The sequence below is a fragment of the Lupinus angustifolius genome, chromosome LG13 (genome assembly GCF_001865875.1).
Source record: "Lupinus angustifolius cultivar Tanjil chromosome LG13, LupAngTanjil_v1.0, whole genome shotgun sequence".
NCBI classification, from domain to species: Eukaryota; Viridiplantae; Streptophyta; class Magnoliopsida; order Fabales; family Fabaceae; genus Lupinus; species Lupinus angustifolius.
In genome coordinates, this window is record NC_032021.1 from 476,545 (window position 1) to 488,708 (window position 12,164).

The following is a 12,164-nucleotide window of genomic DNA, read 5'->3' on the forward strand; positions in this document are numbered from 1 at the left end:
TTGCATGTTTTTAAAATTATTAACACAAAGTTACCCTACATTATGTTGAAAATAATTGCATCACTTTTATCAGTTTATACATGGGGTCAGGGAAAACTAGGCATAAGTTGGTACATAATGCAGTGAGCATTATTGGTTTGAAACTTGAAACATGTCATGTGTGTGATCATGTGGTATTCAAGCAATGCTAACCTAATATCTATTTGGATTTAATATGTCTACACTAACATTATAAGTGTTTTTTAAATTGTCAGCAAATCATCTATCATTTATAGGTTAGTTATCATTGACTCTCACCCAAAAATAATTCAAATCAATAGTGAATAGTATATCGACAATATAAAATACTTTAGACTTACGAGCTTAAATTTTAAACTCTATCTATTTTTATATTGGCATCACATACACGAGCCAATTAAGCGCGCTAATATTTGTGAGATCTATAAACCAAGACAAATAAAGTTGTTGAATTTCCAGTTTCTTATGGACTAATATAAAGAAGAGAAGACAGAAATAATGCTAGATAAATAGAAGCATAATTATTAATAAGTTTGTTAATTACTAAAAGAATAAAATCCTTTAAAGTAAAGGAGAGACAAATACATATTTTAATGATAAAATGTAATTTCATGATAAATAAAAAGATAAATATGTCATTACATATTTGTTTTTTATGTTTTATTATATGATACTTGTCTTTTTATTAATGTAGATAATCTTTTTTCAATAACCAGTTGCTGCCCAATTTTTTTCTGTAAATTGGAACAATCAAGTGGCATGGTATGCATGCTTTATATAATTAATTTTTTTATATGATTATGAGTTGACTTAGCTAGAGGCTAATTCAGATACAAGTAGACAACAAAATAATAAAATTGTTGTATTTTTAATTTGTTTTTTAATAGCAGCAAGACATACATTTGAATCTTACATCATCACCTAGTATGTGTATTTAATTATCATGTTGATCTTCACCATTTAATTATTTTTGTCTTGAATTTAGTTCATTAGCTAATCATAATTATAATCGGATCCTAAAATTTGGAGTTTGCAAAATAAGAGATTTGTGTGAGAGAATGGTGTAGGTCATTAATGGAATTTGCACCAAACTTATTAGCTATTAGCCTAAGGATTAATACATTCTCTATTGAGAGTGGGATATAAAATGAGTTTAAAATTTGTGGACCTGCACATCTACTATTGATTTGTATTACTTTTATTTGAGAGTTAATGGTGGTTAATAAATCAATTATGGGTGATTTACTGATAGTATAAAAAACACTTACACTGTCAATATATACATATTAAATTCATACAAAATTTGTATCACCCTATCCAGCATTTATTTCTAAAAAAATAAAACGTAAATTTAATATATAAAATATTAATGTTCTTTCAATTGGATTAACATTTCCACCACTTTAAAAAGCCATAACTATTTTTAGCGGTAAAAAATTACCATTAATAATAGTTAATATTTACTACTTAAGTACATTATGTGATTCTCACTTTTTATATTACATAACTTTCGTTATGCCAAAAACCATGTCATTATAGTTCACTATATATGATAAGTTTCTTCAAATGAAATCAGTTTTTAGTAGACACTACTCATGTTAATTAAATGACCCCATGCAAGCAATCTTGAAATGAATGGCATTGTTTGTGACCTAACATAATCATGAGAGAGTTAGATCTAATATCATCTCACATGAGTGGTGTGGCTGAATTTAACTTATCCATGAAGGTAATTCAAAGGATCAGGAGATTTAAATCGAGTTTTGACAATAAAGTATTTCCTCATATCAAAATATAATTTATATTTTCTAATCAGTAAAACCATAATATGTGTATTGTTTAGTTTAAGAAATATTTTTGTAAAAAGTGAATAAATATAAAATATATTATGATTTTAGTAGTTGTATGAGCAATGGAAAAAATCAAGCCCTGAAACGATTAACTTTTTCTTTCTCTTTCTCAACAACATATTGGGCCACGAAGTGAATTGACATAGAAATCAATACGCCATTTCATCTTATCTCAACCATTCTTACGGTGAATCAATGTATAAAATAGTAATTATCTCAACATCATACTTTATGATTTAAAGTTAATTTGTCTAATCTTGATAAAATTAGCGTGAAATCAAACATATAGTGGAGTTATATACTGACAAAAATAAAATAGTTGTGTGTCTATGAGAAGAAATTTCAAAAAGGTTAAATTGGTGGAAACAACATTTCCAACATAAATGAATTATTTTTATTAAGTTTTGCTTGTGTGAGATGTTAATGTTCCCCTGCCTTTTTTATTCAACCAACAAAACATTAGTTTAGTAATATAAGATTTATCATATCCTTAAAGTCGATGCATCGATATTTGATTCCTGAAAACAATACTTGTTGGAAGAGATGGTCACCAGCCCCAAAATATATTAGTTCCTTACCAAAAAAATGAAGGATTACTTTAATACAAAAATATCTAGTATTTGTTCAACAATTATGGGCAAACACCAATGACAAAAACCGTGGCTAATTATTAGTCTGCATAGCCATGTCATTAATTACCTTCTATTTTTTGGACAGCAACTTGATGGAGAAAAGAAAATTGAATATCATAAGAATTTTGAGACTTAGACGTGAACGCTTATGAACAAAGTTGAAAGAAAAAATTGCATTTAAGCCAAAATCAAATATTATTTTGTCAACTTTTAATATATATAAAAACAAAGAGATTAATTATAAGGAATCAAACTTAGAGAAGAAAATGCAACACATTGAATTCCCGTTTTCACACATCTAAGTTAAATGTGAATATATAATTGTCCTCCTACAAACTATACCATTAGTTGTGATCTATCAAAAAATAATTATTTATTAATTTTTAACATAGAAATATTTTTCAATTAATTATAAACCGATCTGTAATGACACAAATTCTGGGATATAATATGTGCTCTTATATTACAATTTTGTAAGCAAATTAAGCTTAAAATTAACAATGGAAAGCACTTTTCAATAAATTGTTGTCCATCTGTGTGGGGAGGAAGGGACTACATCTGCTGTCCCACAAAATGTGTCACTCGTGATACATTTTTATGGGACAACAGATATTCACCCGACCTGAAGTTGGTATGACATTAACTCACAATCACTTTTTTGGCACATCCACAAGATAAAGAAAGGTTTAATTGTTGGTTGCTAGTCATCTTCCAACCACACCCAAGTTGAGTTTGGTTAAACCCAAAATTGTTAATTACGCTATTTGTTTATGTAAAGATGTTACATGCATGGCTATAGTTAATTAATCAACACTCTACGGTAAAAAGGTTTTGATTTGATATATTAATTGTCTTAGTTAAAGTATCACTATATAATCAAGAACTTTAGAAAAAATGAATTAATGTATTATATTGAGGAATTATAAGAAGACAATATATATTGGATTGGTTGTTATATCTCGCAACAGTTAAAAATATTCTATGTTACTAGATTCATTACTATGACATGTATATTTATTTTGGCAACCTTAATATAATATATTAATAATAACACAATGGATCACACATTTTTTACAATTTCTCTTGTCTTTTGCTACATATTTTTTATGTCTTGAGCTTTATTTAATTGTTAATGGCCAAATAATTTGCATCATTGCTTATACTACACAAACAATACAACTAATCATTGTTGAATATATATAGTTAAATCTTATATTATTTCATTTTGATAGAATAGTATTTATTTATTTGCATTGTCATCAGACCATCCACCCACCTCATATATATTAATTATTTTTAATTCCTAAATAAAAATAATATACATAAATGATAAATAATATATCGATTTAAAATCTTTTATTTATGTGACATGTATATGTAATTTCATCCCATGAATTATCTTAACATTACATCACATAAAAAAAACATTCTATGGATAGGTTGTGCAACGTAAAACTTTTTGCTGAGATAAATTTCATGAGTTGAAATACTAATATAATTTTTTTTTGAAGTAACGTAATAACATTTTGTAGTAACTTTTTTGGGTAAGGAATTAACCTTTTGGGTTCATAATTGTCATTTCCAATAAGTGTTGCTTCTAGAAATTGAACCTTCAACCTTAGGGATCGAGATCTTACCTCACTAGACCAACACCTTGTGTTTTAAATACGAAAAGTGCATGTTATTTTATTCCAAAATCAGAGAACCATATCTCATATCCGTTGTACTCATGTCATCCATGTTGTTGGTTGAAAGAGACATACAGTGTCACTCATTCACAGGTCTCTAATAATAAAACTTACCCTTCTTTCCTTTGACATCAAGGGTACTTTTGTCCATTCACACTTCATCTCTTTTTCCCACCTGAAAAATAATAATACAATATACACATTCTCTGCAACTTAACTTAACTTCTTCTTCTTCTTCTAACTTCTATTTCCAACAAAATCATAAACACATTCTCATTTATTATTTCTTCATTTTCTGATTTCTTATAATGTCAGAACTTTAACATTCCTATTCTGTAACTCACCCCTTTTAGTAAAGTCTTCACCTTTTTCACTTTTCTTATTACTGCTTCCTCAAATTTCTTCATGGCTTCAAAATCTAGGTCAGTTAAGTGAAGATCTGATTTTAATTTCTTCAATTTGTTTACTTTTCTGCACTGCTTTTTCATTTTTTTTTTGTTTTCTGGGAAATTTTGTTATGCTTGATTGGGTTTGATCTGGTGATTATGATATTCTATTGTGTGATTTTAACTTAAATTTTGTAACTTTATTTGTGATTCTCTACTATTCATTTGTTGTCTACATATAATTTGAATATGGGTTTCAATTCTTATTTCATTTGTTTTTTCTACTTGTTAATTTTGTGGTGATTTTATTATATTAACATGATTGATTGCATCACTTTCTGAAATTTTGTCCTAAATCCTAATTATCACTTGTTGTCTAATGATTTTGGCTTGTCTATGCTACTTGATGCTGAATTTGGAACAAGAGTTGTATTCTTTTGGCTTAGATCCATCTATATGATCTGATTGGATTACATTTTGTTTTCTTATATTGTATGTTTCATTTTGATCTAGTATTGTATTGACATTATGAATTTGATAGATCCAATTTATCCGAAACTCCGAATAAAGCGTCACTGGCTACACCAAGGGTAAGTAGAGTTAGCAGAGGAGTGTCCAAGACTGAATCTGACTCACCATCACCTTTGCAAAATTCACGCCTTTCTGTGGAACGATCGCCACGATCTGCAAATTCAAAGCCGATTCTTGACCGGAAATCACCAAGACTTACCTCCACCCCACCTGATGTAAGTTATAATGTGCACTTAGTGTCTTCTCTTTCTTTGAGACTGAGTCATGTTTGAATTGTTTCCTTCATCATTCATGATAGTTGATATAGTGAAGTATTTTTGCTTAATCATGTTTGCCTTTAAAGGTTATCGGTAATCTGATCAGTGCTTATTATTTGTTCCTTGGTATTTTCAGAAAGTACCCCAGAAACCTGTAAAGGGTTCAGAGTTGCAGAACCAGTTGAATCTTGTTCAAGAAGATCTAAAGAAAGCAAAGGAGCAGCTGATTCTGTCTCAGAAGGAGAAGGTAAAAGCAGTTGATGAGTTGCAAGAAGCGAAGAGGGTGGCCGAGGAAGCAAATGAGAAACTCAGGGAAGCATTGGTGGCTCAAAAGCGGGCCGAGGAGGATTCTGAGATTGAGAAGTTCCGAGCTGTTGAATTGGAACAAGCTGGAATTGAAACTGTAAAGAAGAAGGAAGAAGAATGGCAGAAGGAGATTGAAAGTGTGAGGAACCAGCATGCTTTGGATGTGGCAGCTCTTCTCTCCACAACCCAGGAACTTCAGCGGGTTAAGCAAGAACTCGCCATGACTTGTGATGCAAAGAACCAGGCATTGAATCATGCCGATGATGCAACTAAAATTGCTGAGATTCATGTGGAGAAAACAGAGATTCTTTCAGCCGAAGTGATGCAGTTGAAGTCCTTACTAGATTCAAAACTGGAAACAGAAGCTAGTGAAAATGAGATTATATTGAAGCTGAAAAAAGAGATAGAAGCTCTTAAGCAAGAACTCGAGCAGGCCAAGGATTATGATGAGAAGTTGATAGAGAAAGAAACTTTTATTGAACAGCTTAATGTAGAGCTTGAAGCCACAAAGATGGCTGAATCTTATGCACATAATCTGCTAGGCGAATGGAGGAAGAAGGTTGAGGAACAAGAAGCGAGAGTGAAAGAAGCAAATAAGTTGGAGAAGTCAGCATCAGAATCTCTGGAATCTGTAATGAAGCAGCTAGAAGCAAGCAATGATTTGTTGCACGATGCAGATTCTGAAATTGCTTCTCTTAAAGAGAAAGTGGGATTGTTAGAAATGACAATTGGGAGACATAGGGTAGATATTGAGGATTCGGGGCGCCAAACTCTCATGGCTAAGGAAGAAAGTCTTGAAATGTCAAAGAAGGTCGAGTCTCTCAAATCTGAACTTGAGACAGTTAAGGAAGAGAAAACTCAGGCTTTGAATAATGAAAAGCTTGCAGCATCTAGTGTGCAGACTCTACTAGAAGAGAAAAACAAACTTATCAATGAATTGGATAATTCTAGTCATGAAGACGAAAAGAGCAAAAAGGCAATGCAAAGCTTACATAGAAATATTTTTCAATTAATTATAAACCGATCTGTAATGACACAAATTCTGGGATATAATATGTGCTCTTATATTACAATTTTGTAAGCAAATTAAGCTTAAAATTAACAATGGAAAGCACTTTTCAATAAATTGTTGTCCATCTGTGTGGGGAGGAAGGGACTACATCTGCTGTCCCACAAAATGTGTCACTCGTGATACATTTTTATGGGACAACAGATATTCACCCGACCTGAAGTTGGTATGACATTAACTCACAATCACTTTTTTGGCACATCCACAAGATAAAGAAAGGTTTAATTGTTGGTTGCTAGTCATCTTCCAACCACACCCAAGTTGAGTTTGGTTAAACCCAAAATTGTTAATTACGCTATTTGTTTATGTAAAGATGTTACATGCATGGCTATAGTTAATTAATCAACACTCTACGGTAAAAAGGTTTTGATTTGATATATTAATTGTCTTAGTTAAAGTATCACTATATAATCAAGAACTTTAGAAAAAATGAATTAATGTATTATATTGAGGAATTATAAGAAGACAATATATATTGGATTGGTTGTTATATCTCGCAACAGTTAAAAATATTCTATGTTACTAGATTCATTACTATGACATGTATATTTATTTTGGCAACCTTAATATAATATATTAATAATAACACAATGGATCACACATTTTTTACAATTTCTCTTGTCTTTTGCTACATATTTTTTATGTCTTGAGCTTTATTTAATTGTTAATGGCCAAATAATTTGCATCATTGCTTATACTACACAAACAATACAACTAATCATTGTTGAATATATATAGTTAAATCTTATATTATTTCATTTTGATAGAATAGTATTTATTTATTTGCATTGTCATCAGACCATCCACCCACCTCATATATATTAATTATTTTTAATTCCTAAATAAAAATAATATACATAAATGATAAATAATATATCGATTTAAAATCTTTTATTTATGTGACATGTATATGTAATTTCATCCCATGAATTATCTTAACATTACATCACATAAAAAAAACATTCTATGGATAGGTTGTGCAACGTAAAACTTTTTGCTGAGATAAATTTCATGAGTTGAAATACTAATATAATTTTTTTTTGAAGTAACGTAATAACATTTTGTAGTAACTTTTTTGGGTAAGGAATTAACCTTTTGGGTTCATAATTGTCATTTCCAATAAGTGTTGCTTCTAGAAATTGAACCTTCAACCTTAGGGATCGAGATCTTACCTCACTAGACCAACACCTTGTGTTTTAAATACGAAAAGTGCATGTTATTTTATTCCAAAATCAGAGAACCATATCTCATATCCGTTGTACTCATGTCATCCATGTTGTTGGTTGAAAGAGACATACAGTGTCACTCATTCACAGGTCTCTAATAATAAAACTTACCCTTCTTTCCTTTGACATCAAGGGTACTTTTGTCCATTCACACTTCATCTCTTTTTCCCACCTGAAAAATAATAATACAATATACACATTCTCTGCAACTTAACTTAACTTCTTCTTCTTCTTCTAACTTCTATTTCCAACAAAATCATAAACACATTCTCATTTATTATTTCTTCATTTTCTGATTTCTTATAATGTCAGAACTTTAACATTCCTATTCTGTAACTCACCCCTTTTAGTAAAGTCTTCACCTTTTTCACTTTTCTTATTACTGCTTCCTCAAATTTCTTCATGGCTTCAAAATCTAGGTCAGTTAAGTGAAGATCTGATTTTAATTTCTTCAATTTGTTTACTTTTCTGCACTGCTTTTTCATTTTTTTTTTGTTTTCTGGGAAATTTTGTTATGCTTGATTGGGTTTGATCTGGTGATTATGATATTCTATTGTGTGATTTTAACTTAAATTTTGTAACTTTATTTGTGATTCTCTACTATTCATTTGTTGTCTACATATAATTTGAATATGGGTTTCAATTCTTATTTCATTTGTTTTTTCTACTTGTTAATTTTGTGGTGATTTTATTATATTAACATGATTGATTGCATCACTTTCTGAAATTTTGTCCTAAATCCTAATTATCACTTGTTGTCTAATGATTTTGGCTTGTCTATGCTACTTGATGCTGAATTTGGAACAAGAGTTGTATTCTTTTGGCTTAGATCCATCTATATGATCTGATTGGATTACATTTTGTTTTCTTATATTGTATGTTTCATTTTGATCTAGTATTGTATTGACATTATGAATTTGATAGATCCAATTTATCCGAAACTCCGAATAAAGCGTCACTGGCTACACCAAGGGTAAGTAGAGTTAGCAGAGGAGTGTCCAAGACTGAATCTGACTCACCATCACCTTTGCAAAATTCACGCCTTTCTGTGGAACGATCGCCACGATCTGCAAATTCAAAGCCGATTCTTGACCGGAAATCACCAAGACTTACCTCCACCCCACCTGATGTAAGTTATAATGTGCACTTAGTGTCTTCTCTTTCTTTGAGACTGAGTCATGTTTGAATTGTTTCCTTCATCATTCATGATAGTTGATATAGTGAAGTATTTTTGCTTAATCATGTTTGCCTTTAAAGGTTATCGGTAATCTGATCAGTGCTTATTATTTGTTCCTTGGTATTTTCAGAAAGTACCCCAGAAACCTGTAAAGGGTTCAGAGTTGCAGAACCAGTTGAATCTTGTTCAAGAAGATCTAAAGAAAGCAAAGGAGCAGCTGATTCTGTCTCAGAAGGAGAAGGTAAAAGCAGTTGATGAGTTGCAAGAAGCGAAGAGGGTGGCCGAGGAAGCAAATGAGAAACTCAGGGAAGCATTGGTGGCTCAAAAGCGGGCCGAGGAGGATTCTGAGATTGAGAAGTTCCGAGCTGTTGAATTGGAACAAGCTGGAATTGAAACTGTAAAGAAGAAGGAAGAAGAATGGCAGAAGGAGATTGAAAGTGTGAGGAACCAGCATGCTTTGGATGTGGCAGCTCTTCTCTCCACAACCCAGGAACTTCAGCGGGTTAAGCAAGAACTCGCCATGACTTGTGATGCAAAGAACCAGGCATTGAATCATGCCGATGATGCAACTAAAATTGCTGAGATTCATGTGGAGAAAACAGAGATTCTTTCAGCCGAAGTGATGCAGTTGAAGTCCTTACTAGATTCAAAACTGGAAACAGAAGCTAGTGAAAATGAGATTATATTGAAGCTGAAAAAAGAGATAGAAGCTCTTAAGCAAGAACTCGAGCAGGCCAAGGATTATGATGAGAAGTTGATAGAGAAAGAAACTTTTATTGAACAGCTTAATGTAGAGCTTGAAGCCACAAAGATGGCTGAATCTTATGCACATAATCTGCTAGGCGAATGGAGGAAGAAGGTTGAGGAACAAGAAGCGAGAGTGAAAGAAGCAAATAAGTTGGAGAAGTCAGCATCAGAATCTCTGGAATCTGTAATGAAGCAGCTAGAAGCAAGCAATGATTTGTTGCACGATGCAGATTCTGAAATTGCTTCTCTTAAAGAGAAAGTGGGATTGTTAGAAATGACAATTGGGAGACATAGGGTAGATATTGAGGATTCGGGGCGCCAAACTCTCATGGCTAAGGAAGAAAGTCTTGAAATGTCAAAGAAGGTCGAGTCTCTCAAATCTGAACTTGAGACAGTTAAGGAAGAGAAAACTCAGGCTTTGAATAATGAAAAGCTTGCAGCATCTAGTGTGCAGACTCTACTAGAAGAGAAAAACAAACTTATCAATGAATTGGATAATTCTAGGCATGAAGAAGAAAAGAGCAAAAAGGCAATGGAAAGCTTAGCTTCTGCATTACATGAAGTATCCGCAGAAGCTAGAGAAGCCAAAGAAAAGCTGCTAAGCAGTGAGGTTGAACGTGAAAGCTACGAGAACCAGATTGAAGATTTGAAGTTAGTCTTAAATGCTACTGGTGAAAAATACAAGTCCATGCTTGATGATGCGCGGCGTGAGATTGATGTTCTCACGTGTAATTTTGAAAACTCTAAGAATGACTTAGAGAATTCCAAAGCTGAGTGGGAGCAGAGAGAAATTCATCTAGTCAGTTGCATAAAGAAAACTGAAGAAGAAAACTCATCCTTTGGGAAAGAAATAAATAGATTGGCCCTTTTGCTAAAAGAAACCGAGGAAGAAGCTAATGCCAGTCGGGAGGAAGAAGCGCAGTTGAAGGAAAATCTGAAGGAAGTTGAGGCTGAGGCAATCCACCTTCAGGAAGCTCTGAAGGAAGTTACGGCTGAGAGCATGAAATTGAAGGAGAGTTTATTGGATAAAGAAAATGAGTTGCAGAGTCTTTTTCATGAAAACGATGAACTCCAAATGAGGGAGGTTGAGTCTATTAAGAAAGTGGATGAGTTATCTAAGTTGCTCGAAGAAGCTACAGCCAGGAACCATGCTGAGGAAAATGGCGATCTTTCAGACAGTGAGCAAGACTATGATTTACTTCCGAAAGTAGTTGAATTTTCTGAAGAGAATGGGCATGGAGGAGAAGACATTTCAAAGCTAGAGCTTCCAATCAATGAAAGTGCTCTCTTGAATGACAATGCTGAAAAAACCGAATCACCCAAACTAGAGAATGTGAATGGAAAACTGAAGGAAGACGAGAATGAAGAAAAGGATGATTCGGCAGAAGTTGAATTTAAAATGTGGGAGAACTGCAAGATAGAGAAAAAGGAATTCTCGCCCGAGAGAGAACTGGAGCCTGAATCTTTCGAAGAAGAAGTTGATCATTCAAAGATAGAACGCGGCAACGAGAGCTTCGATAAGGTAAATGGAACCGCTGTAACATCTATAACCGAGAACACCGATGATGGTGGGAGTTCACCATCAAAGCAACAATCAAAGAAGAAGAAAAAACCTTTGCTTGGGAAGTTTGGAAGCCTGCTAAAGAAAAAGGGTGGTAGCAACCAGAAATAGAACAACAAGGTTCAACTTTGGGAGTTATATTGAACATTCAGTTGTTTTGTTTGCATGTGTCTGTTTTATGTTTATTCTTGGAATAGAATTTGTAAGAAATGAATACAAGGCTTTGTAATGTTGTTTACTGTTTAGGATATTTGTCCAGTGCTTTTTTTTTGGGTTGTGGTTCTCCATGATAGCAGCAAATTGTATGTGATGGAGCTATTTTTTATGTCATTCCAATTGTGATGAGATTTTATAACAAATTGGTGAATGTACTAATATTTGATTATAAATGTTTAACGGATGATTCAAACCATTGTTAAAAAACCGATAATGTAATAAATACTTTTATTCAAACCATTGTTAAAAGGAAATGTTAAGCGTATCATATATCATGTTTTAGAATTATAAACAACTAGCGGGTCGGTAGACACAGATTGCATCTGTTGACGCATTTTTATTTTTTAGTATTGAATATTTATTTTTTATATATTTCATTTTAGAGAATTGTATATGATATTATAATTTTTTAATAAAAAATATAAAAATGAATTGTGATATTATTAAAAAAAGCATTGATAGTTTGATATACTTAGTAGATATAACTTCCTCTAACCTCC

At 32.3% G+C, this 12,164-nt stretch overlaps 2 protein-coding genes across 2 annotated transcripts; both read left to right on the forward strand.

The window, feature by feature from the left end:
* LOC109363483 (putative WEB family protein At1g65010, chloroplastic) lies at positions 4,402 to 6,749 on the forward strand. The gene is made up of 3 exons (XM_019609747.1): positions 4,402 to 4,610; positions 5,116 to 5,320; positions 5,499 to 6,749. The coding sequence occupies exons 1-3, from the start codon at positions 4,594 to 4,596 to the stop codon at positions 6,747 to 6,749; spliced, it is 1,473 nt and encodes a 490-aa protein (XP_019465292.1). The 5' UTR covers positions 4,402 to 4,593.
* LOC109325491 (WEB family protein At3g02930, chloroplastic-like) lies at positions 8,186 to 11,800 on the forward strand. Its single transcript, XM_019557890.1, has 3 exons — positions 8,186 to 8,382; positions 8,888 to 9,092; positions 9,271 to 11,800. The coding sequence occupies exons 1-3, from the start codon at positions 8,366 to 8,368 to the stop codon at positions 11,557 to 11,559; spliced, it is 2,511 nt and encodes an 836-aa protein (XP_019413435.1). The 5' UTR covers positions 8,186 to 8,365; the 3' UTR covers positions 11,560 to 11,800.

Bases quoted from the DNA above. Each gene is read 5' to 3' on its own strand.
- LOC109363483 (XM_019609747.1), top strand. The intron at 5,321-5,498 runs GTAAGTTATAAT...TGGTATTTTCAG, and splicing joins TTACCTCCACCCCACCTGAT to AAAGTACCCCAGAAACCTGT.
- LOC109325491 (XM_019557890.1), top strand. The intron at 9,093-9,270 runs GTAAGTTATAAT...TGGTATTTTCAG, and splicing joins TTACCTCCACCCCACCTGAT to AAAGTACCCCAGAAACCTGT.